This window comes from Penicillium oxalicum, chromosome VI (assembly GCF_001723175.1).
Source record: "Penicillium oxalicum strain HP7-1 chromosome VI, whole genome shotgun sequence".
NCBI classification, from domain to species: Eukaryota; Fungi; Ascomycota; class Eurotiomycetes; order Eurotiales; family Aspergillaceae; genus Penicillium; species Penicillium oxalicum.
Window position 1 is genome coordinate 1,508,890 of NC_064655.1, and position 25,984 is coordinate 1,534,873.

Here is a 25,984-nt window from a genome sequence, read left to right on the forward strand (position 1 = left end):
ACCTTGGGTTGATTCACAATCCTGCCCCCCTCGAACCAAAGCCTTAGCGACACTGGCCAGCAGATACCAAAATCACACTGCCTCGATTGCATTCATCGCTCAACATGGTCGATGTGGAGCCAACACCGGTTGACGATTCCGTCGCAGCGTCTGAGGCGACAGAGGACCAGTCTCACAATGCGACAGTCAGCGCAACGGTCGGAACAAGGCGCCAGGCCAATGGCACAATCGGCTCGGTCTATTCTGGCAATAAGATCCGACATCTGAAGAAGGAAGATGGCATCCCACTGTGGCGGAAGGACATTCAATATCAGTTCCTTAAACTGGTCTTTGAGGACAAGACTCCTGTCTTCACGCGATACCCAGACGGCAAGAAGAATTGCGATTTTGCCGACATCTACATAGACGCGATGGCCAGGAGTAGCAAGACCAGCAAGATTTTGAAAGACAAGCTTCAGAACGATAAACCTGCCGCAATCAGCATGGCCATGGTCTGTCTATTAGTCAATTTCGGTCGCATGAACACCACCCTGAACTGTATGACTCTGTTGCCGTCCCTGCCCCTTCCCACAAACTTTTGATGCAACGGTGAAGCTAACTCTCGCCCTCGTTGAACCAATTTGCAGTCTTCCCGGAAATGCGTGCGCAGTTACGAACCTATCACTCCATCCCTTCCCTGCAAGCCTATCAGGACTCCAATGCCTACAAGCAGCTACAGGATGCTCCCCGTCTGAAGTCCATCTTGAAGGGTGCATCTGAAGATGTGGATCAGCCCAACACATTGGACAAGATCAAGCGACAGGCGATTCCTCGTACGAACCCCGTCAACCTTATCTTCGTGTTGGCTCAGTATGCGCCAAAGGTGTCTGAGATTCACTTCTTCCCACCCCGCGACTTTTTCGATCTGGTCATGAGGTCCACTTTGAGTAGCGAGACTCGCGCAAAAGCCTTCTTGTGGCTGATGTGGTGGTACCTGGAAAGCGACTTCTCGCGAGAAGCTGCTCTGAACAACCCCTTTGGCGCGGGACTCGAAGGCGAGGGCACCGACGGCCTTCCCATCAAGGTCCCCGCGTTCGAAAGTTTGACGGAAGAACAGGCTAATCAGGAGAACGTGGACACGCCCGAGGAACTCGATTACGGTGAAGCCAAGAGATTAGAACGCAAAAGTGAGTGATCTGATGGATCCAGACAGTGGCCAAGCTAGCTGGCTAACAACACTCATAGGGATTCTGGAGGAGGATGAGCCAATTCCCCGCGCGCCAAAGCGATCAAGAAAAGGTATTTGCCTGCCATGTCCCATGCAATATGCTTCACAAACCTGACTTTGGACCGTATAGATTATGCCGTCGACGAAGACTCGTTCGTGGGGGACTACTCGGGTACTGGGGGCCGCGGCTCTGCCTTGTCAACTCCTATGCATACATCTGCGAAGCGTGGCCTGGATGACGACGAGGATGAAATCACTCCTGGCTATTCACGGCATCGAAGCAAACAGGCCAAACGAGACTCGTCGCTGAATCGGGTTGTGGGTCATCAGCGACTTATTCTCAAGACGCGCATGGATCAGACCCCAGACGCCTCGCCGGCTCCTCCGGGCTCTGGTCACCCTGTTTTGAATCGCTTCATCGCTGAACCGTCTTTGTCACACGGCTCTGGCCGTCGACCACGGCCACTCACACAACACCAAATCGCGGTCGAACAGAATCGGCGACAGCGGATCGAGTACTTGTTGGCCAAGCGGAAAAGCAACGCTTACCGCACTCTCCGGCAAAAGCGAAACAATGAAATTCCTTGCGTGCGCTACGGCCGTCTTCTGCAAGGGCTGCCTGATGGCTACGACACAGAGGATGAGGAAAAGTCATGGGGCAAGGGTGGACTCCTGCCCAATCCCAACGAGGAGGATGACTTTGGTGAATGTGCCAGCTTCTTCCTCTCGGTCGTGCGCAAAGCTTCCAGACGTCTGGACCGATGGGACTACGAAGACGCCAATGGACCGAAGAAGGATCGACAGAAAGAACGCGAGGAACGTCAGAAAGCCAAGGCAGCCATTGAGGCTAACGTACGAGCAAGCAGCAATCGCGCCCGCCCGCGCATTCCACGCTCTGCCGCCGCGAAGCGCAAGTCCACTGGCCCAGCGTCTACTCCAAGCGCGACGAGAAAGACAGCGGGAGCCCGTGGAAAGGCTGCCCGTAATCGTCTTGCTGCTGAAGGCCCGGACACTCCCGCGGCCGGTACTCCGGACTGGGATGCGGAGAATGCTGCAGGGGACGAAGACCTCGAAGGCGAGCTGGATGAGCTTGACCGCGAGCTCTTGGGTGAGGCTTCCGGGGAGGAAGACGGTGGTCCTCGGGATGGCGAGGGAGAAGCCGAGGGCGAAGCCGAGGGAGAAGGAGAAGGAGAAGGAGAGGGCGAGGGCGATGGAGACGGGGATGGGGATGGGGATTCCACAGATGAATCCGGTGATGAGGAAGGTGATGTGGATGTCGACGAGAATTCCTCGACGTACGATGGTCCCAACGGATACGCACGCCATGGGAGTTCCTCCCCTGCTCCACACGGTCAGCATGACGGTGATGATGATGCGATGGAAGACTGAGAAAAGTTGTCGTTGTGTATTGCTGCGCTATAATTGGAGCCATTTGTGTTCCTGATTCCTACATTTATTTTCACATTTTGAAGCCTCGAGCTGTATTAGTCTTTCTACCGACTTTGGCCTAATAATTGATGTCATACCCTCGCACGATCTTAACGACTCACGCGTCTTTAATTCCAGTGTTGCCTCTAGCTCAAGACCGATCCGATGTATGCATGGACGGTGGCGATCCTTCTCAGAGACTTGCCAGTGAAATTGTCTAGATTGTCTGTGACTTTGAAAGTGAAATTTCTATTAATTCAAAGCTTTCTTTGACAGGCCCACACGGCGCATCCTCGTGTTACTTGATGCTAGCTAGGAGCACATCGAAAACTCGTACAATCTCATCTTTCGCTTCTTTGGGAAGCTGTATTTGCTCTGTGAGGGCGTAGCCTTCTCGAAGCCTGGCGTGTACAATCGCCTTGGGTGTTTTTGTCCGAAATGCAGCTTCAATGCTTCGAGAGATGCCTTGAAAGGGATAAGCTACTAGCCCAATACCAGCTGAAAGGCTCGGTGTCAGTGATGATCAAAGTTTGCGCAACAGTCTGTACTGCAACACGGATTTGGGGGGGGGGGGGGGGGGATAAGCATCCACGCTTACCTGAAGGCATGTGCGTGGCCAAACCCATGACACCTTTCCCGAGACCCTTCATAGCTCCTGCTGGGCCTTCCTCTAGGAATCCCTTCGCGGGGTGTTTGAATAGCCCCGTGAGTCCCGACGTCATACCACCGACAAAGTTCTTCCCGCCAACGACCGCTCCTGATTTCCAATCATGAACATTGCCGTAGTCCTTGGGCGTCTCGCCGGCTAGTTGGGGGGCGCGCCGAAATCCCTCCGCAGCGGCGTAAGGAATATCTACAAGGATGCCTCGGAAATACGTCGCGGTGAACTTGCCAAATCCTTGTAAGCCTGCTCCTGCCATCTTCGCTGCGGTTTCGAACCCATTACTATTGGATCGCTTCGTCGCAAGAGACAGCTGCTGATCAGAAGGGCTTCCTTGGGGCTGTCTCTGCAATTGACTGGTTTTAAACTCTTTGTAAGGGTTGTAGAACATCTCGCCGGTTGAGACTAGCATATTTGAACCCGTGGACATGGCGGCTGATAAGACGCCGGTCAAGGGATCCCAGCGGCGGTTCTCGATGATGATTGGATTTAGAGCAAAGCTGGTTTGAAATGTAAGCCCGTTGTAGACCAGATCGCCAAGCTGCGCAGCGAATTCCTACTGACCATTTGACATCTTTAGCGTTGATTCGCTTGTATTCAATCAATACATTCATGGCCGCTTTGGAAAGGGTCAGAGTCTGCTTTTTTTTTGTGTACGCCCATGCGGCAGGTTGTCCTGGAATGAGGTTGCATCGCATTCTATCCAGCGGCAGATTACGGTGGAAGGAATTCACTGCCGTCGCGACTCCCGATTCTGATTTCATCCTGATAGCAATATCCTGTGCTGCGGCTCTTGCCTCTGGTCTGAGGCAAAAGCAGATTGCTTCGGCCAAATTGAGAGGGTTTAGCGCGGCGTGGGGAATCGGTTCGGGACCAGCGCCTGCGCTGGCGACCATGTCACCCCAGAATGGTTGGCTGGATCGCAGGATATGAAATCAGTATGCTGCATCTTGTGCAAGTTGGCTTCTTTCCCGTCCTGCTAAGCAGACGTGGGAGGGTCAACTCACTCGCCGAAGAAGGGAACGATGGCCGTCGGTCGCCCGTTTAGCAACCCACATGCAGTTGTACCGGCACCTCCATGATGAACCACGGCGGCCACATGATCGAAGAGCCACCCATGGGGACAATCGCCTATGTAGAAGATATTCGAATCAGGGGGCCCGGCTAGTTCGCTCCATCCTTTTGAAACGATGGCGCGCACACCGGCCCTGGAGACAGCCTTCAAGACAGTGTCGATTAACTTCTGAGGATCTTCAACAACGATACTGCCAAATCCGATATAGACTGGGGTAGGGCCAGAATCGAGAAAGTGGGCCAAATCGGGCGGTGGTGTATATGAGGGTGGGTCAGAGAAGAAGAAGCCGCAAACATCTAGAACGATCATGCAAGGGAATCCATCAGCATGATACATTTCCCAAGTCATTTGAACTTTGAAAACTGACCAATATGAGCGGGCCAGTCTGTGGGCCTAGGGACTAATGCAGGCGACCAACAGTAGGTCATGGGGATCTCCAGAGCTTCAGCCAGACAAGGCCCCTCCGTCCGGGGAACGGGTGCCAAATCTATAGAGGACCGGAAGCGATTGATCACATCTCCTAATCTATGATTTTTGCGTGAGATATTGCTCAAGATGCGACAGGAGAGTCCAGTCAACGAGTCACTCACCCTTGCCATGTCAGCCATTCCACAATGGCGTAAGAAACCCAATTCGCGGTCCCTGGATTTTCCATGGATCCGTTCATCAGATTGGCCAGTGGATGCGGGAACGCTCTGGTGCTACTCCAGGGCATGGTGAACATGAGATGAACGGGGATACCCAAAGCCTGTGCACAGTGAATGTGTGCAAAACTCGGCGGGTTGGCAATGATAGCGTCCGCCACAAACGGCTCTTGCGTGGTGGGGTCGTCTTCTATACATGATCTCCAGCAGCCCTCAAGCATCTGGCCAACCATGACCTGCTTTTTCTTGATTTCTCCATCGCGCAAAGTCTTCATCTGCGGGATCAAACCCGGATTCTTGACCATGTAGGCCATGAGTTGGGCCGGGTCTCCCCCAATTGGAAAGAACTCCAGATGTGACTCTTTGACAAAGTTCTCAAAGACATTGTGCGTTGCGATGCGGACCCGATGACCATGGGCTTGCAAGGCATTCCCAAGAGCGATAAAAGGCTGCACGTCTCCACGGCTTCCCACTATTTGAATAACGATGTTGAGTTTGAGGTCGATCGCGAAGACCTGATCCTCAGACTGGCTTGGGGCCAGAAAGATGTCCTCTCGCTGCTGGTCGGCAATTCTGGCCAGGGATCTGGCAAGCTTGGAATCGAGATGGACATCGATACGACCATCGGCTGGACGTTGTCACAAATTAGCTTATTATGTTTTTTGTTTGTCCCCTCTTTTGCCTGCCGGGCTGCATGTTCCACTTCCTCAAGTACAATTCCAAGAGATGCTGGTGGCACTGTAGATGATGAACATACTGTGTGCATTGGCAGACTCTGCAGTCAATTGAGGGTCAAGGTATGGTGTGTATGCTGGGGGAGCTTCAGACGGGGCCGCTGCGCCGCCCGAAGATGGTAGCTTGCTCATACTGAATAGAAGCAAACCGCCGAGTCCATGAAATAATCAGCAGCCGCCCAAGTGGGAGGGAAAATGGAGGTGTGAGCTTTCTAAAGAAGAACGGCAGAGGGGGGGGGAGGAGGGAAGCAGGTGTGATTCCAGTGTGTCTGTTGATCTCTTCAGCGATTTCACTCCTCAGCGCTCACGACATCATCGCCCGTGGCTGCGGTGAAACTCGTAATCGTACTGCATGTCTTTTTATAGGCTCCCTCGAGACCCCTAACCTTTGAGGCGAAGAGGGACTTTTCCCGGTAAGTGGAGATCTCACACCAGACTTGAAAATCAGTCCAGTTTGATACACTAGAGCCCTTTCTGATCTGATTCTTGAAGTGGGTTGACAAGGGGAGAAGGGGGTGAAGTAGACACGGCCTTCTTCGAAGTCATGGAAGTCAGGTGGTTCCCACTCTTTCATAAGATCATCTTCTGTATGTTGTACTTTATTCTTACCGTCTCTGTCGCCGTTTGTATTGTAATATTGGGACCTGTGATTTACTGCATCCAGTCAGTTTTGCCGTTCCGGCTAGCGCCCCAATACACTGTCTTGTCACCTCTCCCTCCCGTCAACTCCCACATGGGAGCCATCTCTCATCTTCAAGACCAGCGATGACTTGTCAACAAACAGGCAATGTCCGCACCTGGTCTGTGCAATTGAACGCTAATGGTAGAGTTGCCTCTTTGTCCCCAAGGTGTCCTCCGTCCGGTGCGGCGGGCCAGGCGCAGCAGGCGAGGGCAACGGGAGGACCAGAAGTGATGTCCCGGGGCCTATTCGGCTTCTTTTTGGGGGATGTCAGTCGTAGTCTCAGCCCCCTGGAAGGATACGCAGTTGGTTACTAAGAGCAGGGCGTTTTTTAGGATATCATTCGAAACGGTAGTGAAGTTGGGCAGTCAAACGGTAAATCAAACTTTCAGATACCCACAACTAGAACGGAGTTCATCCCTCTTTCCCCCTTTCCTCAATGTGTAGTCTACACGTTCTTATTTCTAAGCCCCCTTTGCCCTCAAATTGAGTGAATTGACAGTATTCCCAACATGTGTCACATCCCAATGAAAGACAGCGCAAGTAATGACTTGCTCAATAGTACAGCGTATGACAGAAGACACTGACCCCAATGTCTGTGACCCTCCTTTAAGCCTTTGTGACTCAGGTATGCTTGTCTAAAAGCGATCTCACTTGTAGCAAGTAGCAAATATGTCAAACTTGGGTGAATAGTTGATTTTGGGTCGCTGCTAGAATAAGTGGTCTAGCTGCGCAGAAAGCTAGTGTTTCCAAGGAATAATCCCTTGCACTATGGCGGTAAAAGGTCGTTGGGCGGTGGTTAGAAAGGCGGTCGCGCTCACAGCATTGGTCAGCGTAGCCCACCATTCCGCACCCTTGAGCCACATCAGCTCCGACAGAGGAGCATATATAACACTCGTCGCCCCCCCTAGCCGAGCACCCTTGAAAATTGATATACACAGTCCTTGGAGTTTGATTGTTCTGTCATTTTCCAGATCCGGAGGAGATCGATAGCTAGCAATATTCCGTTCCTCGCTCCCGGCGAGGGCCTCGTCACCCTTCTGAAAAGTACGTCAGTCAAGAGCGAAGACAAAAGAATCTTATGGTGAGCTTAACTGCCATAGTGCAACTGTAGAATATAAAGCAAAATGAGCGCCGTCTTTTTAACTTCAAATATTTAAATTCTTCCCTCCTCTATCCCAAATATAGATGCAGAAGCGATGGTAGAAGGGATACATGATGAGACGAATGATGACTTGAAGCTGATGTTGAATTGCCTAAGGATCTAAGTGCGGATCGGTGAGCTAATCTTCTATATAGTGCCTGCGCAAAATAAACATGATGAACAGGCTAAGACAAGACTGGCCGACCGAGCAAAAGTCATACTGTAGGGGGTGCGTATCCCCTACTACAATAGATAGCATTGTCTCGCTCCCTACCAATCCTACTATCATCTTCTCTCTCCCTATCACCTAGGCACTCCCTCTCTCACATTTAGTAAGGGCGAAACCAAAAGTTTAAGCTCAACGGGAGCACTATTCCTTGACCCGAGTACGAGAATTCAATGATTGGGCTGGATGGCTGTTAACGTGACCCACCAAGAAATCTGATGGATTGTTTACTAAGAGATGGTGCAGATCCCGGTGTGGCGCTTCGCCAAGGGGTGGTACGTCGTGAATTGGCCACCAAGATCCCAAGACAGATGTACGGCGATACTTTCGTGGATATCAGAGCACACCTGGAGGGATTTTTCTCTAGGTACGAGTTCGAGAAGGTCTCAATTGGACTCAAAGTGCAGTAAAAGTGGGTTATAATATGTAGCGTGGGGTGGAGTACAGTCACCAATCAAATCTTATCGTAGGCTTGAATTTAGACACGAGTACGCGCACATTCTCATTGGTCTGGATTGAAAGTCGAAGAGATTTATGGCTCTTCCCGTGGATGTGCGCGCCACCTTCTGAACAAAGTATAGAGGCTATTGGTTGGGATATGTCTAAGCAATGTAGGTCTGAGTATTCTATTTTGTCAACGACTGGCTAACCAAGCCTCGCCGTCCTTATCGACGTGGTAAATCAACTCATGCGCCGAAGGAACTTTTAGCGTACCTGGCTTTCTATCCTCTACGTGCCTCTGTTAGGAAAGGCCTAACTCCCAGAGTTTCTAGAATTTGTAAACTCCGAGAATAGATAAAAGAGGTACTTGTCCGCGATCACTAGAAACAATCAGTCCAACTTCTTCTTTCCAGACTGTCTTGACAGCGCACTTGGTACCGGACACACGACATGCCCGAACTCAAGCCCTATAACGGAGATTATTATCTCTGGCAATATGTGCCATCTTTAGCTGCATCAATTATCTTTCTCTGTCTTTTCACCTTTCTAACAGCAGCCCATTGCTGGAGAATGTGGAAAATACGATCCTGGTTTTGTATTTCGTTCTGTATCGGTGGACTACGTAAGTCACCAAGAGCCGAAACCCGAAAGTACAGCATTTGAACTAATCTCATTCTTTAGTTGAAATTATCGGATATGCAGCTCGAGCCGCATGCTATACCGACACCAGCAATCTTATTTCCTACTGCATTCAGAATGTTTTCATCCTGCTCGGGCCACTATTTTTCGCTGCTTCGGTTTACATGGCCCTTGGTCGGATCGTTCGAGGCATTCGTGCCGAAAAATACTCGCCTATCCGACTGCGATGGCTCACGCGGACTTTCGTCTCTAGCGATGTGATTTCGTTCTTAGTGCAAGGCACTGGCGCTGGCATGATGTCAACTGGAGGAAATTTCGCTGGAGTCGCCAAAGCAATTGTGATCACCGGTCTGGTCATCCAGGTTATCATGTTTGGCTTCTTTTTCGTCACCTTGAGGATCTGTGACCAAAGAATCAAGGACAATGTTCCAACGGCGATCAGCATTAGGAAAACGCATCTGCTCCCACTCTACATAATCTGTGCGTTGATCATGGTTCGTTCAATCTTCCGAGTGATTGAATATGCCATGGGCCAAACGGGATACCTCTTGAGTCACGAATGGTCTATGTATATTTTTGACTCCGTGTTGATGTTTTGCGTGATGGCTGTCTGGATTGTCCGTCATCCAGGGTGTTTGCAGAGTGATGCGCAAGATGAGAATCTTGACTTCGAAGATGCGTAAGGCATATTCAGCGTCATTACGAAGTGATGTTTTATGTGACATGTCATGGCGCACACTGGAAGTCTTAACCTCGCTTCTATAAAGATCGTGAGAGCCAGATATTTCAGGTGGTCAAGAACTTTGGACGGATGCTCTGGTGGAAAATTGAAAGGCAAGCTTCAACATCTACCCTATGACTGTTGTTATTTTCGAAAAATTTTGTATTCTCTCTGATCTAAAATGCTCGTTATCTGTCTTTTTCTCTGAGTTTCTCTCACACCCTCTCGTGGTAGATCATAAGCCTCTAAGGCTATGCCTTGTTTGTAGAAAGTGTATGGAACGAAGAACCGTTCGGGATTTTTTACTTAAGTATTCTTAAAGGACGTTCCTCATGTTCCCCCTTTTGTCTTTTTGTGAAGCTATTCTCATTCTTATGCTGCGATGAGAGGAGGGTGAAGAGGATGATAAATGCAAATTAGGAGGCGTCCTCTGATCAAGCGCTTTCTGGATAGTCCAGCCTGCCATATGCCTTTACTACATTGAAATTTTTCTGTTAGTACATGAGGGAGTTTGCCCTGTCCAGATGCTTGCTGGCCCAACAGTCAGGTGTGTTGAGGGCGGGCTAGGTCTGTCTATCAGCACATCGCAATGTGCCACAGTTCACCTGCATGATTGATGACCGGCAAAGAAACCGTCTAAAAAGTCCATGGTGCGATTATCTACTCCTCTATGTGATACAACTTATCATGTCACCAAGCCAATCCAAACTCTGACATGGGCCAATGAAGCCAGGTCCTCATTGAGGTGTTCAGGTGCTCATATGTCTCACGTAACAGTCTTTCGGCGCAACCGCGGACCCAGTATGCAGGTTCTTCGTATTTGAGATTGACAGAAGCATACCCGAAGATGACCAATGCATAGGGGTCCTTCCTGGCAAGGCACTCACCGTAGTCATCTGAGAAATGACTTAGCCAGCCGTAGAATCCATGACCCGTTAATTTTGACCACCGTATGAGCTCAGATACAGTCTTTGCATAGACGTGGGCTGCGCTTGTGGAGCATTCTTCTTCAATATAGCGTATGAGCTCCTCCAAACGGGACTCTATATTTGCCGGGCTGGTCTCGAGGAAAGTACACTGAATCATCGGCTTAAAAACGCCCGAGGCGAGATCATGCCAGGACGAACCGAGGATTGTGCGGATGCCACGAGTATGGGAGATCCAGTTGGCCAAAGAGCCATCGGAGTTAAAGAGTAGACTCGTGCGAGTATGTAGCGTACCAAGTTCGAAAGCCAAGGCAAGCAGAGCGAAGGCGTATAATGCTTCGCAGTTCGAGCAAGAAATTTGCGATAGAGCCGGGAAAGATTGTTCCAGGGACATGTAGTAGACCTGGTGAGCGTACGCTAGACTTGATTGGCCTTCTGATTGGGCCTCGCGATGAGTGTGTAGGGCGGAGATGGCAAGTATCATCTGAAGGAGAAATTGGTGTTCAAACGCAACTTTCGGAACCTGAAACCGCCATAGGGCGAGCAGCTCACGCGTAGAAGCCAAAGTCTGACACGTTGATGTAGTAAAGTGATGTATCAAGCGCATTTGGGTTAATTCGGTATCCCTGAATAGTTTCGGCGGTCCAGGCTCATATGATGATGCACTCTCCGCTGGTGAAAGTATAATCGAAGGGATTGCTATCTCAGGGCTATTGGGCTTCCCGAGCGCTGCTGTTGGCGGGGCCTCGTTCGAGTATTCACACTCGATTTCGTGAAGCAAACAGTTTTTGCATGCAGGCCTCTGCTCGTCACACTGTCAATCTAGGTCAGCGTCATCATCTAGCATTAGCCCACGTCGCTACTTAATCGGTAACATTTTTCAGACACCGAAAGAGCGCAGAGAGGACCGGTGGGAAACTTGATGTTCACGCGCGAAATCTTACCTTTATCCTGCGCTTCTTACATTTCAGGCACCCTAGTCTTGATTTTCGATGCGACCTTCGAGCTCGTGGCATTGTTCGCAATCTCCAGCCGTGAAGACTCTTTGCAATCGGGAGGTACGTAGCGCAATGATACTTGATGGGCGAACCACGCTCGCTCGGAAAGAACTCTAGCGCCTGGCATCTACAGGCGCATGGATGGTTTGAGGCAGCGCGCGTGCCCACTTAGAAAACGAGGGTTGGGCTGACATGCGAATCAGACCGGGATTTTCAAGAAAAAGGGTTGCCTCCCCCGCGAAGCGAGTCACATGATGAGAACGGAGGGAAGTGGCCCTACACGCAAAAATAACCAACCAACTCCTTGGTTACCTAAATGACTAGTAACCTAAAGAGAGGAAGGAAAGTCATAGACCATTGTTGGCTGTCTTGGCTTCTGTCCGAAATCTACGCTACTACAAAATGGCATAAAAAGAACGACAGGCTGAGATTCTGAGAAAGGGGCCACTGAATGTCAAATAGAGTAATGTGGAGGAGGTTAAGAGAAGATATTAATACTGGCAGTTCTTATACCACTCCATTATCGTTGACTTACAAGCTGCTGCGATGAATTGTGGGTAGATGGTAAGCTTTACATACTCGATACCGACCGATGACTTCTCGCATCATACCGAATCGATGGCTTATTTCTTTTTCTTCTCGCTATAGAGACCAGGACTGGAAATAGACGATCGGATCATCGACACGATAGGTTTTGGAACTAAGCATGGCCCGGCATAAGCATAGTTTACATCTTATAATGGTGAGCGGTTCCTGCATATCCACGCCGTTCGTGACCAGTTCGACCGAGGTGCTCTGGCCATGCCTGAGTATGTAAATCCGGCGATGCCGTTGCTCAATTATCCCAATAGATCGCCACTAGCACACATGACCTCTCGCAACTGCTCAGGTAAGCATAGTTCTTTTGCTATAGCCTCGCGCTCGTGGTTACAGATACGGTCCGAGTGGATAGGGCGTCAATGATTCTAGTGACGCGATGGGGCAGGATCTGCTAATACGACTACGGCCCTCCTCTTATTTGTCAGAGCGGATCAGAGTGGGGATATCAAGGAGCCAGCCACATGTCCACTTTTATCTAGCGCATACTATGTTAAGTTTAGACTCCAGACAAGACTTCCAAAGTATTTTCCAAAGGATTTATGGACATTTTTAGGCTATAAGCTAAAATTTAGCAAAGTGCGAAGATCAATGTGCAAATTTGCGAATACGTCCCTCCTCTCATTGGGTCGAATCACTGATAGAGCATCCGTCTTTGGTGCTGCACCTGGACTAGTAACGGGCTGCAAAACTCTTGACACACGATTGCGTTCCAGTTAATCGAGTAGCGAAGGGGAAGCCTGGAATTTGGGCATCGCTGTTATCAGAGGCATTTTACAGCCCCGAGGGAATTGATTTTACGGTACCGTGTTCCACGAGGAATCCAGGTTGACCAGTAATACTAGCCTATAAATCCCTGGTTCTTAATGAGTATTCTAGTTGCTGAGCGAACTACGGAGTACTTTGTTCTTTTTTAGAGTGGGAATACCCCTTCCAGTCCAATAACAAGACTTTTAGGGACTGAAACATCTCCGTAAGTAATTGAAACGGCTTAGGGATCAGGGTGCCTGGCTCCAACCAACTATTTGAAGGTTTCATGAACTTCTACCGTATTATCGTTCACATAGATTGCTAGGTTTCACCCTCGGCGGTCGAGGCTTACAAAAAAGGCGAACCACTGCTCGAACCTCAAGATAAGTTATAAAAGCACCCTTTTCGCCCAGGCTATTGGCTTTTATCCATCAGATCTATCATCACTCTTAATAGCCATCGAGCGCCACCCTCAGTCTAACACGACATGCCTGAGCTCAAGCCCTACAAGGGGGACTATTTCCTCTGGGATTACGTTCCGTCAATAGGAGCGTCAGTTCTATTCCTCATTCTTTTTATTTGCGCCACAAGTTTCCATTGCTGGAAAGCCTGGAAAACAAAAACTCGTTTTTGCATCCCGTTCTGTATAGGCGGACTTTGTGAGTGATTCTGCGCGCGCATTTAGATACTCCTTTACTGACTGTGGGGTGTTGTAGTCGAAATCGTTGGGTACATTGCCCGAGCAGCTTGCTACGAAAATACAGCGGCACTGGTTCCATACTCCGTCCAGAGTATCTTTATCCTTCTCGGTCCTGTTCTCTTCGCCGCGTCAGTTTATATGGTGCTCGGACGGCTTATCCGAGGCGTTCGTGCAGAGCAACACTCTCTCATCCGCATCAACTGGCTTACAAAGATTTTTGTTGCTAGCGATGTATTTTCCTTTATGATTCAAGGCACTGGATCTGGCATGATGGCTATGGGAGGATCGATGGCTTCTATGGCCAAGAGCATTACTGTTGTTGGACTTCTAGTTCAAGTCATCATGTTCGGATTTTTCATCGTTGTTGCCCGTGTGTTCGAGAAAAGGATGACTCGTTCCCCTACGGCCGGGGGAACTCTATGGAAGAGTCATCTTTATCCACTTTACCTGATTAGCGGATTGATCATGACTCGGTCGATCTTCAGGGTTCTCGAATTTGCCATGGGCCAGAAGGGATATCTCTTGAGTCACGAATGGACCATGTACATCTTCGACTCGGTTCTGATGATTGCAGTAATGATTGTCTGGGCTTTACGCTATCCAAGCGATTTGGTCAAATTCGGTACAGAGGATGGGTCGTTGATGATGGATGGCTTTCAATATAAATAAGGACATCGATTGTTGGTGATTCTTTTTCCTTGCATGCAAATATGGTGGCTGGCAATTTTTGACTTGTTATACTGATAAGGCAAGGAAGTCGTTGTGGACCTCGGTGGAGCTCAGATTGTGAAGTTCCGAAAAGGAGTTCAATTCTTGTGTTCTCTTGTTCCATTCTTATGTTCTCTTGTTCCATTATTGTGTTCTCTTGTTCCATTCTTGTGTTCTCTTGTTCAATTCTGGTGTTCTATCATTCAATTCTTGTGTTCTAATACAGTAATACAATCTGATAGACGTTAGTGTGCATAGCTCCGGCGAGACTCGATGAGCATTGGTCTGAACAGAAATGAATTGATTGCTGGCTTTATGTATTCGGTCCATGAAGCTACCCATCAGCTAATGTCAGTAAATGGGTCTGGGTGGCTTGAGGTAGATGTTACGAGATCTATAACCCAAGCTGTGTCTCCATCTTCATCTACGATGCGACCAAAAGCACCTGTGTGAACGCGCAGGCCCTCGCTGTCACCAAGGCCAGGTGTACTACAACGGCAAGTCTGTCCAGGTGCCCGACCAAGACTGTCTGGAGTAGAAATGGTGCCCGGTGTTCTCTTCCATTGCCCAGAGCTTGAAAACAGACAGGACTTGATCGCTAGTTCATTCTCTGAACCTATATGTGGTGGTATTTGTATTTTTGGTCGACGTTCCTTATCATTCTATTGTTAAAGTGCCCATTATCAAGTGCGTAGTTCTGTCTTAAGGTTAGTATTGGCAGAGAACGACAGAGCTGAGTCATAGGTCATAGCTCTCGGTCACTTAGCTTGTCCTTCAATCATCTCAGAGAAAACTTCGCTTATATTGCCGGTAATAGCACAATTTGACAATATACCCGCCGGCGGCCATATCATCTGTAAACGGTTAACTTACCACCTATCCCGCGGCATGACGTTGACGCTATGAGCCGGCCGTTTGACGAAGAGACGATAGCACTGACCTGGCTTAAATGTCCTTTCACCACACGCTGCTCGACACCTGCAGTCGCATCCCAGAGCTGGATTGTCTTTATGGATGATGCTGACCCTTTGATCTGGGGGCATGGACGGTGTAGATTGGATAGTCTTAACATGCATGTCAATCCCGGTTTCGATGGTTTTATTCCCGAGCCGTATGCAGGGAAAGTCAGTCACATTTGTAAATTACTGAGAGGGGAGAAATAGGAGGGATTCAGTAATACTAACACGGCGATTGGCTCCGTCAGAAGTATCCATAGTGGCCGAAGGAGGATGACAGCTGTGCGGGCTCCGAGTTCGAAGCGGCCAGGAGGGATGAGGGCAAAAGCATATTGAGCTCTTCGTGGCGCCGGCGCTGGATTACGGGATGGAAGGTCTCGCGTGCGGTTAATGTCGCAACAAAGGTGAAGCAAGCACATATCAGAATCGCCCACCGAGTCCACCACCAGCCTACCCGTATAACTAAAAGACTGCCAATAAGCGGCCTGTTAAGTCAGTATCTCGGGTATGTCGTTGCCACTGGGAAGGAACTTCACCCCAGTCCTTGATCAAGAAATGGAGTGAGGATAAATATAGTTGAAGGCACTGCTCCAAGCGCGGGTAAGAACGTTTCGTTGATGGTTCCTGCTGCAACCACTACCAAAGATGGCGAAAAACAGAATCCGGCGAAAAAGCGGAAAACACAAAGCTCCGAGATCGTACAGCTATACGCAGCAGCTAGGTTGAATGAACTCCCCAACAGCACAGCTCCTACGTAGATGGGGGATCTTCTAAAATTTTTGGATAGTTAGGCGGCTGCTGCGGAACCTATTCCCAAAGCAAAAACATAGAGCGAGAGAGAGGGAGGATCGCAATTGTACTGCCAACCTCAAATTCTTCCATCAACAATGCATGGGCGGGTGAGATGATAGAAACACCGAGAGAACTGCCAAAAAAATTAAATGCGTCAGATCACTTTGAAGGGTATCCCGACACCGGAGTGTCCTGCCTCTCCTTGTTATTGGGACGGGATGCTTCAGGGCGTGATAAAACATGCCTCCGATACGGGTGTACATGCGGAAAGTGCCTGGAAGGATTTCCATCCCCCGAATGAGAAGCTCTTTGATCTGTCAGGGCGAGATCATTTAAGACCTTGATTAGGAGGAAATGGATGATGGCAGCTTTTGGATACAGGACAACGACTACACCCTCGTGCACCTTGATCCTGATGTGCGAAGGAACCTCAAACCCAACAAGTCACTGCGAAAAGGCTTCGTAAATATTTTCCGAACTGCTGTGGATTGTCTCAAGGCTAGAAGAGCTCGTACCGCTGCAAATCTCGAGTAGTGTTGTAACAATCGGAGCCAGTGGCCACCGGATACCAAGAACTACCTGCGACGCGCTGGGACGCAGATGGGTTGTCGGGCAGTGCTTCGGTACATGTTCGATGCTGCTAAGGACGGGGATGAGAAAGCAGGTAATGGAAAGTGTCAACTCACATTGAAGAAGCAATGGCCAGACCTACCGACTTGCAGAAACGATCACGAGTTTGAATTTGTTGCTAGGGCTTGTGGTTGCAGTCAGGATGAACTTATTTCGTTACCATGTCGGTAGATCAACAGCTTTTATCCCTTCTAAAAGCAGCAGCAGATATCTATTTGCGATACTTCTGTCTCAGAAATCACAGCCAAGACGGAGAGGGGTTTGTCGTGCTTCTCCAGCGATGCATTAATGTAGCGGGGGCAAGAGTACAGAGCACCGGAACTACTTTCAGCAAGCAGAACTAAAGATTGTAAAATTAGAGAGTTTACTTGGAGCAATCAGTTGAAGGAATATAGCAATCATAATTTAGCTTTAATCCATGCTAGACCAGTGCTTCCCACAGTCATTGTAGCACCTCCGAACTATGCAGCCTTGTAACGGGGCCCCCGTTAATATCAACTAATCCATTTCCTCCTGCACCAGCAATTTGTCCTATAGCCATCACGCTCCCCGCTACAACATTTCCATTCTAGCTACAGGTGGTTACGGCCACAGAACCTATATGTTACGGCGTAGCCGAACAAGTTGCGATACCATACTATATATACCGGACTCTGGGCAGTATCCGCAACTGCGGATATTAGTGATCTTTTATGGTCTTGTTAGTTAGTGTCCGCCCAGAACGCTTCCGTAACACTATATGCCGGAAATACGGGGTTACTCGGGCTTTATAGCACAGGAGATAGAGAGAGGTTTGGCCTTTCTATCATAAACCTAATTATATACTGCTTATTGTAAAATTTTAGGACCCAGGAGGGTCCTGTGAGGATATAGAGCAAGAGTGTTACGGCACATACCTGGACCAGCTAGGGAGGAACATACACAGGATGGTCCCGGAGCCCCTCAGAGGCTCCGGGACCCTAGAATCACCTAACCTAGGACTAGGACGGAAGGAACCGGGGTTACTAATAACCTAGAAGACTGTGGTTTATACCTTATGACCTATAGGCAAGGGGATATAGGCTAGAGAAAGGTAGATCGACGAAGGCTCCCTAACGATTAGTTTAAATATCATCTATACCCTATAGATACCCCCACTCTTACTCCATATCTTCGCAGGACCCTCCCAGGTCCTAACACTATATATTGTCACGACGTGGCCGACCAACAAAGTACTGTTTTGCGATACCATACTATATGTACCGGACTCTGGGCAGTATCCGTGACCGCGGATGTTAGTGATCTTTTATGGTCTTGTTGGTGAGTGTCCGCCCAGAACGCTTCCGTCACACAGTGGCTGTTATTTTCGGCGTCGATTTCACAGGTCCTTATATTCTAGATGTAAATTGGTCTTCCTGTACCGATTGAAAGTTACACCAAGCCACAAATAACTTGCCTTGCGCTCGTGGAGAGGATCTTCATCAATTCGAGTTGGATTTGCTCTTTTTAATTAAAACGTTTTTGTCAGGGCAGACAATACGAGACCTAAGCGGCGGGCCGTGCGGCTTTCTAGGTTTTCCATTGGGGAGTTTGTGACTCCCCGACTCCGTCTTCGAGGCCGCTCTTTTATTTTTGATTCTCTCCCCGCGCCTCAAGTGGAGATCATGACGGTGGCTGTGGCTGTGTCTTTGGCCAAACAAAGACACATATCAAGCCAGGAGAAGGGAAGAACAAGTCTTCGATCAGCATCCGTGCTTGAAGAACAAGAACAAAACAGGAAAGTGTAGAGCATCCAAGTTCTCTGCAATATACGGAGGCCTAATTGAATTTCAACCATCGTCCGCCCGTCGTTATCCATGCACGTCCTCTCGAAATCACACAAGCATCGAGTTGCGAAATAGTCGAAACCATGGAAGGAGTCCGACTTGGCGTAAAGCATATCCGTCACGCATCATCCAGCAACCTCTCGTTGCCGATAAGCCAGGATGAGAGCAAACGGAGACTTTTACTGATTTACATCCACGGCTTCATGGGCTCCGAGGCCAGCTTTCATGATTTTCCCGCCCACGTTCACGATCTGCTCACCGCGTCGCTGAGCGACTCTCATGTGGTGTATACTCGTATTTATCCTCGATACAAGTCTCAAGGGGAAATGCAAGCAGCGGTTAGTCAATTCAGTGCCTGGTATGTGAGATTGCACCCGGGCGCAGTGGTAGATCCATCTGGAGGGCGAAAATCGATGTGCTGATTGGAGCCTACCTACGGGTGACAGGTTATCCCCGCATGAAGCTCATGATCTTGACGTGATTTTGCTCGGTCATAGTTTGGGGGGAATACTGGCGGCGGATGTGGCCCTGCTGCAACGCGATGGACAAACCAAACATCGAATCCTAGGACTGGTTAACTTTGACGTCCCCTTTCTGGGTCTACATCCTCGCGTGATTCCGACCGGAATCTGGAGCTCGGTGGCCCAGAAGCAGGCCGCTCCGGAAGACCAACTTGCAGATGAACAAGAATCGCTGGGAATGGCGCCGGCTTATGGACCGGTCACGCCTCATCCGAACTTCGATCCTCCCTTTCGGAATGACGTCCGTCTCGCTCAGCGAGGCTTCTTCAAGGGTGTGATGCATTTCATCAACAAGAATGCCAGCAACCTCGATACGCTCGCCAATTCTTTGGTTGATCGACTGATGTCGCCGATGAAACACGCTGGATGTGTGAACAACTATGCGGAGCTTCGTGAACGACATCAACGTCTGATTGCGCTGGAAAATGCAGAGTCGAGCCCGGAGCGTGTGCGGTTCATCAACTATTACACTGCTAGTACTGGGAGAATTAAGCCCACCAAACCCCCGAAGCCAGAGAAACATACGAAGTCCAAGAAGAAGCAGGTCCAAGACAGTCCCGATGGCATCGAAGAGAAGTCCGCCAAAGAAACCTCTCCCGAGGAGATGGACTTGTCGCAGCCTCTGCCAGAGATCTTCATCGACGAGTCTCACCACGCCGAGGAACGAGAATGCCCACATCCACCACCACCTACCAGAAACCCTCCAGAGATCCCAGTCATTTCTCAATCCCGGAAAATTGATTCATCGCTCAGTAATACCTCAACAACAGAAGCTCAGAGTCTAAGATCGCGTTCCTCGGATTCCTTGTTTCTGAGTCCCACTGTCAGCTCCGAGACCAGCCGTCCATCAATCGCGACAGATACCATCAGTTCCCCCTCATGTGAGACTCTCAGTCCAGCAAGCGCGGGACTTTCACAAAATACCTCTGTCTCGAGCTCGCAACCCTCCCCCGACCTGGAAATGTCCCCGCACAAGCTTCGCAAATTTATCCTGTTACCTTCCCATCATTGGAAGTGGAACGATAATGCCCATTGGACCCCTGTCTTGATGCACGATATGACCGAGGTCACGGCCCACCAGTCCCTATTTTTCCCTCGGGGATCGAATTACGATTATCTAGTCGGGGATACGGTTGCCCTTGTTGAGCAGTGGATTCACACTGATCTCAGTCGACGATTGATGCACGAGACTCTTGATTGAAAGATCGCATCTTCCGTGAACTTCAAGGGCACTTTTTGTACCCGATAAAGATAGAAACTCAGATACCCTGACCGAGGGCCAAACTTGCTTGGAGAGGTCAAGTCTCTTTTGCCCCATCTCACTCCCATCCAACCCCCCTTTTTTAAAGAGAGATGGCTTCACAGCGCTCCCCAAGTCATTCAAATCCAGACCGAATTCTATGCAAACACAATGACAGATTTGCCAATCCCTCCCTTGGAATCATACACCACCTGACATGCCTGCCGTACCGCTTCCACATCCTTGACCGACACCGTAGTCCCCACCACCGTCCTTAGTTTTCCAGCATCAATCCACTCCTGCAGAGAATCCAAATCCTGCGCATTCGGTTCAAGAAAGATAGCCGAATACTCAACCCCGTAGCGTGACGCACGGAAGGTCCGTATCCGATCCAACATGTTGAGCGTAACCCGGACGGGGAACGGGACCGTCGCCCTGTCGTTTTTGTCGGGGGAGCGCCGCATCAGACCCGAATTTTGGAGAACGTCTCCCGAGGTCAGAATGGAAATGGTGACGATGGCTCCTGTGGGACGCATTAAAGAGAGATAATTCATGGAATCACCCATGGTGTCAAAGAGAAAGTCGACGGACTGCGGGGCGATGACCGATTTGGGATCAGATTTTGTGTAATCGATGACTAGATAGAAATGTCAGTCATGATCTAGAGGCTCTAGCACTTGAAGTTTGCCTTGAGAGTGATCCGAGCCTGAAGAAGAATGTTTTTTTTTAAAAAAAAAAATCAAACTTACTTTCGTCCACGACACCTTCACCGAGAAACTCGTTGACCCGAGCCACTTTGGCCGTTGATACGGTTGTGATCACTTTGCCGGCGTTGAATATCTTCTTGGCTAGTTGACAAGCAAAGAGACCCGTCCCACTTACTATAGCCCATTCAAGATGATTAGCCTTTTGACCATGATACTTGGGAGAAGTGGAAGAGTAAGGGGGGTGGTCATGGGAAGCCATACATCCAGCTGGGACAAACACGGTTTTCCCTGCCAGGTCCCCTGAGTACCTGCGCAGAGCCTGCAGAGCAGTCATGGCAGCCAGCGGAATAGACGCGGCATCTTCCATGGATAACGAGAGTGGTTTCAAGGCGACAAAATCTTCTGTGGTCTTGGCCAGCTCACTCCACGCGCCTAAATGAGAAAGTGGGAGAATCAGCACGACCATCACGGACACACACACCCACAATCTCTCACGAAGTTACTGAGATTCAACCCTTAGGAAAGAATTAGGTACCTCGGTGACATTCAGGAAGTCGAGTATAGACTTCGTCGCCGACTTTTACTCGAGAGACTTGAGATCCAACTTGGACTACTGTTCCAGCGCAGTCATAGCCGATTTTATAAGGGAAGCTATGAAACGGTAAGAGTCAGTGTCAAGAGTTCACCCAACAACGCAGGGGAAAAAAAGGAAAAATAGACAGAAAACATAATCTCAAGACCAGTCGAGATGAACACATAACACATACCTATCCTTGAGCACGATCTTCGAAGCGCCCGATGCCTTTTTCACATCGATAGGATTAATACTGGCCGCATGGACTTTGATCACCACATCCTGTGGACTTTCCACCGTCGGTTCAGCAAGTTCACCCACGTCGTACTTTTCGGGGGTGCCATAATCCGATATGTGAACAGACAGCATGTTCAAGACCTGTGCGACCGATCACCTCCTTGGTTTTTTTTCTTCTATTCCTTTTTGTCTCTTCTTGAAGATCTGAAAATGTGCAGTTTCGAGAAGGGGGAACAAAAACAGAGTCGAGATATCTGGGAGGCTAATTCTAACTTGGCGCGGGTCATGGCCTTACCCAGACATTCGTCGGGACTCTCTGCAGGACCCATTCGGGCAAATAAATCGAGCCGACGGCCTTGCGGCTCTTGTTGCTTCCCCCTTTTTTGTCTGCCGCTCCGAACCAACATTTCCCATTCCTCGGCATGATGGTTTGAGGTTCAGGAAGATGGGGGGGGGGGGGGGGGGGGGGCCGTTGAGGAATTAAAAACAAATCGAATCAATTTTTTGCTCGAAAAGAGGCTCTTCTTGGGGGGTTTTCTGGAATGCAGGTCAAATGGACTTGAAATACTGAAATACTGGGCGCTGGCCATCGGGATTCGAGTGGAGTGGGGTGGCGTGGATGGCTGCTTCGGGATCGAACTATATGCAATACGGACTAGATTGACCTGGACTAGATTGAACCGTTGCTATGAGCTACTAGCTAGGGACTACAAGTGCAGGCTGGTACTGTATGTATATCTGGTTGTACTTGAGATTTAATCTCATTTCTCATGGGAAAATTTTGGGTTTTGTTTATCAGGAAGGCGCTCTGGAACAAATCGCTGGAAAGTTAAGGGGTTCTTCTTCTAGAGCTCATGACTACAATATGGAGATCGGTATGATCATACCTACACGAGTGGAAAGATCCACTCGGCTTTCCAGGAACAGTTTGAAGGTTTATTCAGAGCAAATTCTTGAGGAGAGCCTTTGTTATGGATGAATGTCTCGGTGCCAGGGAGACTGATAAGGGGAACATGGGCAGTTGAATCAATTTGCCATTGCATATTACTACGAAAGTCTGTCCTTCATTACTACCATACGAGCTTTCTCGAGACATTGCAAAAAAAAAAATTTACGAAAGAATTGGGAAAATTGGAAAAAAAATTTTTCTACTGGTGCTTCAGGGCCAAATAGTAAAAACCTCGAAAACCATCCCAAACGAACCGAATCAGTCTGCAGACACACACATGGATTCTCTCACGCGCGGTGTCTCATTATGGACGGCATTTCCGAGCAAGTCTCACCCTCCAAGCACACACGCACACATACGCACACAGGACCTTAGACCGACGACATACATCGAGGTATGACACTGGTCATTGTTCTGTGGCACCTTCCGCTGCAGCATTGCATGTCTCCTCCACAGAATTCTCCATCCTTGAAGCACCACATAGTCCCGGTGAGATGCATGGGACGAACGAGATCTTCGGCCACACTGCACATTCTCCGCATGCCTCCGAGATCAATCTCATTGCAAGACAGTGGGCTCTCACAATCGCTGTGCTTGGTGCAGCTGAGCCCATACATGCCTTCCACTCGATCAAGACAGCGCCGTTCACCCTGACTGTTCGCGCCCTGGCGACAGACCATCCCCGAATCACACTGGGAGTCACCCGTGCAGCTCGCGCCGTAATGCCCGGGCAGGACGCTGCAGCGGGAGCGGCAGTTTCCCGAGAAGCAGGCGTCGTCCGAAGTACACATGTCTCCGAGGACGGCTTTCACAGTACACTTGCCCCTTTCCGAGTCACAGTACCATGGTCCGGGTGGACAGAGCCTGTTCTCAGCGGGATTGCAGGTCATGTTGAGAATCAGATTGGACACCATGGCCTCGGTCTCGCGGTGAGACTCGGTCATCAACTGGTTGCCATAGAGGCTCAGGGGTATACTGTTATACCGATAGTAATAGAGGACGCTGGATGGAATGATTGATTCTTCGGTCTTGAGAAGTGGAGATACCCCCGGAAGGGCCAATGCCATGGGAATGGCAAGGCCAAGAAGGGAAGCAATTGTGGAATTCATGGTAGAAGCTAAGTTGAAGAGGAAATGGGGTGAAAATCAGAAAATGATTGAGATGATAGTGAATGTCTGGGGCTGGCCATCTCGAAGGTCTTTATATAGACATTCGAGACTCGGTTTTCTCGTGCTCGGGCCAGAGCAGTCGGCCCCAGCTCAAGGATGTTGGGACACTCAGCTCTGATAGAATCCAAATACAGACTCCAGGCTTCGGAAGTCGTTGTTTACCACGTCAAGCTCAACATTGCAGCACATCTGTTTGTTTGATCAACCTCCCCGTCCACCCTACACAGGCTGCACAGTAACGTGTGCCAACGCCACGAAATCCCTTCTGGAGGCTCCATGATTCGTCTTCTCATTTGGACACTCGGCATACGGCTAACAACCAGGAATTTGTGCCAGCATATTCAAGGACCGTGATTTCGCATATTGGCAATCGTCGATCATGATTCAGTACACCTCCCAACCGGATATTCCGCGATTGTTCTCCACCTCTGGCTGTGCACACGTTGTGCAGACCCAGGGCTTTACCCACAAGCACTCTGTTTTTGGCTCAGGACGGAGGGGGAAGGGACATCATTACTGGCAATATGCACTAGCCATGGGGTGGGGGGCTCTTGTATGAGAAATAGGTTAGCGAGAAGAATCTCATATTCTTAGAGTCGTCGGTCCTTCTTCAATGCAGTGTGATCTTTCGATGGTACAAAGGCCCGTCAATAGCATCAACAGTCGGTCATGGTCAAGGAATAGAACTATATGACTGAGGCCGAGACCGTGAGCACAAAGATTTGTACGACACGGGCCGTCTGAGGTGGAAATTGGGCCACCGATATTGTAGTCTTTTGTGATCAATTGGCTGGTCACAAAATCCCAAGTACAGTTGCTGAGTATCCCTTTCTTGACACAAAGCTGGGTATGACTGAATCAATTGACAAGGACACAGATCTTTCTTGAAAGCCGGGGCTGATGACCCATCTGTGGTATACGGCAGGACAGAGTCCTGATATGGTGAGCGATTGCTATGCATTCTCGTCGAGGTTGACATGGCCAGATCAATAGGGTTGGGCCGGGCCAGTAACTTGTGGTGTGACCACAATATGCCACCACAGGGCCGATGCACAGTCTTTTCTAGAGCGCGCAAGCACACGGTCTCGGGTCCCGTGTCTTTCTCGTTTATTTGCCAAGACATCATGCGTTGAGACTTGCAGGTCTAAACGGGGATGGAGGAGCCGTTCGGATGATGCCAGGGATGGCCGCAGTGTGGGTCACGTCCTCTGCAAGTCCCCTCTTCGATGATCTCATCGCTCACGCTGGCGTAAGAATCGTCTTGAGCTATCCCTCAGTACTAAATGGACCATTCCTGTCACCGTGTTCGTTCATGAGTCACAATTATCCTATCTGGGCTTCTGCGAAAAGTCTAGACTGTTAAGGTGTAAATTTTGAGATACTCTCTTCCCACCTCTCTACTCGTCAGCTACCATGACTGGCCCGAGGGAAGTGAGAGAGAGAGAGAGAGAGAGACTGAACCGGACTTGCATGGACTGATCAGCAACGTCGCATGTCTCAGGGGGACGCGGAATGTCAAGCTGGACGGATGTGGGAGCATGTGATAGCCCCTCTTTGCCTCCGTCCTCAACACTTTGCTGTGTCGTTCATGTGATCGCTTGCTCGTTGTAGAGGTACCTGACCAGTACATCCAGAGAAAGGCCACGCAACTGCTCATTGTGAGTATCGAAGAGTAGAAGTATTTCAATGGATCTTGATGGCTAGTCCTACGGTACTACCACTAGTGGACAATAGTTCTAGACTAAATGTACAATTTGTACACTGAAATGAGTGGCTTCTGCAACCGACACATATTCTTGTCCGTCAGACTCCACCCATTGACCGTACTCGTGTTCAAGAGAGCGGATCCTCGAAGCCAGCAATACCTACCGACCAGTGACGATTCCTTTTCGTAGACTTCTCGCGTATGGATTACTACCAATGCCGCCACGTAGTCATCACCATGTCCCTTGACAAGACCTCGACCGCATCGACGCGTTGTAGAAGCATACATGTAGTGATGGTATACCTGAGTACTAGCGGGACCACTATCTTCTTCCAGCCCGAGTAAGTATCAGTAGCCAGTGGTCCCCCACTCACTGGTGGTCGCAGCTCGAGTAATCGTCTCGTCGAAAGCCTTTGCAGAC

At 49.5% G+C, this 25,984-nt stretch overlaps 11 protein-coding genes across 11 annotated transcripts; 5 read left to right on the forward strand and 6 right to left on the reverse strand.

Annotated features, from left to right (window-relative positions):
• Positions 1–104: 104 nt before the first annotated feature.
• On the forward strand, positions 105–2,596 carry POX_f07822 (Ino eighty subunit 1; the record flags this gene model as incomplete). The annotated part of the gene is made up of 4 exons (XM_050116616.1): positions 105–537; positions 627–1,166; positions 1,225–1,278; positions 1,338–2,596. The coding sequence occupies 4 exons, from the start codon at positions 105–107 to the stop codon at positions 2,594–2,596; spliced, it is 2,286 nt and encodes a 761-aa protein (XP_049966755.1).
• A 337-nt stretch (positions 2,597–2,933) lies between these two features.
• POX_f07823 (Sterol 3-beta-glucosyltransferase) lies at positions 2,934–5,881 on the reverse strand (the record flags this gene model as incomplete). The annotated part of the gene is made up of 7 exons (XM_050116617.1): positions 2,934–3,133; positions 3,234–3,796; positions 3,861–4,211; positions 4,304–4,667; positions 4,739–4,896; positions 4,962–5,643; positions 5,773–5,881. The coding sequence occupies 7 exons, from the start codon at positions 5,879–5,881 to the stop codon at positions 2,934–2,936; spliced, it is 2,427 nt and encodes an 808-aa protein (XP_049966756.1).
• Positions 5,882–7,168: 1,287 nt separating this feature from the next.
• On the reverse strand, positions 7,169–7,529 carry POX_f07824 (uncharacterized protein; the record flags this gene model as incomplete). The annotated part of the gene is made up of 2 exons (XM_050116618.1): positions 7,169–7,468; positions 7,524–7,529. 2 exons carry the CDS (start codon positions 7,527–7,529, stop codon positions 7,169–7,171), a joined length of 306 nt encoding a protein of 101 aa, XP_049966757.1.
• A 1,160-nt stretch (positions 7,530–8,689) lies between these two features.
• POX_f07825 (uncharacterized protein) lies at positions 8,690–9,561 on the forward strand (the record flags this gene model as incomplete). Its single annotated transcript, XM_050116619.1, has 2 exons — positions 8,690–8,861; positions 8,921–9,561. The coding sequence occupies 2 exons, from the start codon at positions 8,690–8,692 to the stop codon at positions 9,559–9,561; spliced, it is 813 nt and encodes a 270-aa protein (XP_049966758.1).
• A 728-nt stretch (positions 9,562–10,289) lies between these two features.
• POX_f07826 (uncharacterized protein) lies at positions 10,290–11,132 on the reverse strand (the record flags this gene model as incomplete). The annotated part of the gene is made up of 1 exon (XM_050116620.1): positions 10,290–11,132. The coding sequence occupies one exon, from the start codon at positions 11,130–11,132 to the stop codon at positions 10,290–10,292; it is 843 nt and encodes a 280-aa protein (XP_049966759.1).
• A 353-nt stretch (positions 11,133–11,485) lies between these two features.
• On the reverse strand, positions 11,486–11,650 carry POX_f07827 (uncharacterized protein; the record flags this gene model as incomplete). Its single annotated transcript, XM_050116621.1, has 1 exon — positions 11,486–11,650. The coding sequence occupies one exon, from the start codon at positions 11,648–11,650 to the stop codon at positions 11,486–11,488; it is 165 nt and encodes a 54-aa protein (XP_049966760.1).
• A 1,707-nt stretch (positions 11,651–13,357) lies between these two features.
• Positions 13,358–14,239, forward strand: POX_f07828 (uncharacterized protein; the record flags this gene model as incomplete). The annotated part of the gene is made up of 2 exons (XM_050116622.1): positions 13,358–13,529; positions 13,587–14,239. 2 exons carry the CDS (start codon positions 13,358–13,360, stop codon positions 14,237–14,239), a joined length of 825 nt encoding a protein of 274 aa, XP_049966761.1.
• A 4,305-nt stretch (positions 14,240–18,544) lies between these two features.
• On the forward strand, positions 18,545–20,183 carry POX_f07829 (uncharacterized protein; the record flags this gene model as incomplete). The annotated part of the gene is made up of 2 exons (XM_050116623.1): positions 18,545–18,819; positions 18,908–20,183. The coding sequence occupies 2 exons, from the start codon at positions 18,545–18,547 to the stop codon at positions 20,181–20,183; spliced, it is 1,551 nt and encodes a 516-aa protein (XP_049966762.1).
• A 197-nt stretch (positions 20,184–20,380) lies between these two features.
• On the reverse strand, positions 20,381–21,872 carry POX_f07830 (uncharacterized protein; the record flags this gene model as incomplete). Its single annotated transcript, XM_050116624.1, has 4 exons — positions 20,381–20,859; positions 20,972–21,361; positions 21,465–21,580; positions 21,697–21,872. The coding sequence occupies 4 exons, from the start codon at positions 21,870–21,872 to the stop codon at positions 20,381–20,383; spliced, it is 1,161 nt and encodes a 386-aa protein (XP_049966763.1).
• A 1,311-nt stretch (positions 21,873–23,183) lies between these two features.
• On the forward strand, positions 23,184–23,708 carry POX_f07832 (uncharacterized protein; the record flags this gene model as incomplete). Its single annotated transcript, XM_050116625.1, has 1 exon — positions 23,184–23,708. The coding sequence occupies one exon, from the start codon at positions 23,184–23,186 to the stop codon at positions 23,706–23,708; it is 525 nt and encodes a 174-aa protein (XP_049966764.1).
• An 823-nt stretch (positions 23,709–24,531) lies between these two features.
• On the reverse strand, positions 24,532–24,981 carry POX_f07833 (uncharacterized protein; the record flags this gene model as incomplete). The annotated part of the gene is made up of 1 exon (XM_050116626.1): positions 24,532–24,981. The coding sequence occupies one exon, from the start codon at positions 24,979–24,981 to the stop codon at positions 24,532–24,534; it is 450 nt and encodes a 149-aa protein (XP_049966765.1).
• Positions 24,982–25,984: the final 1,003 nt, after the last annotated feature.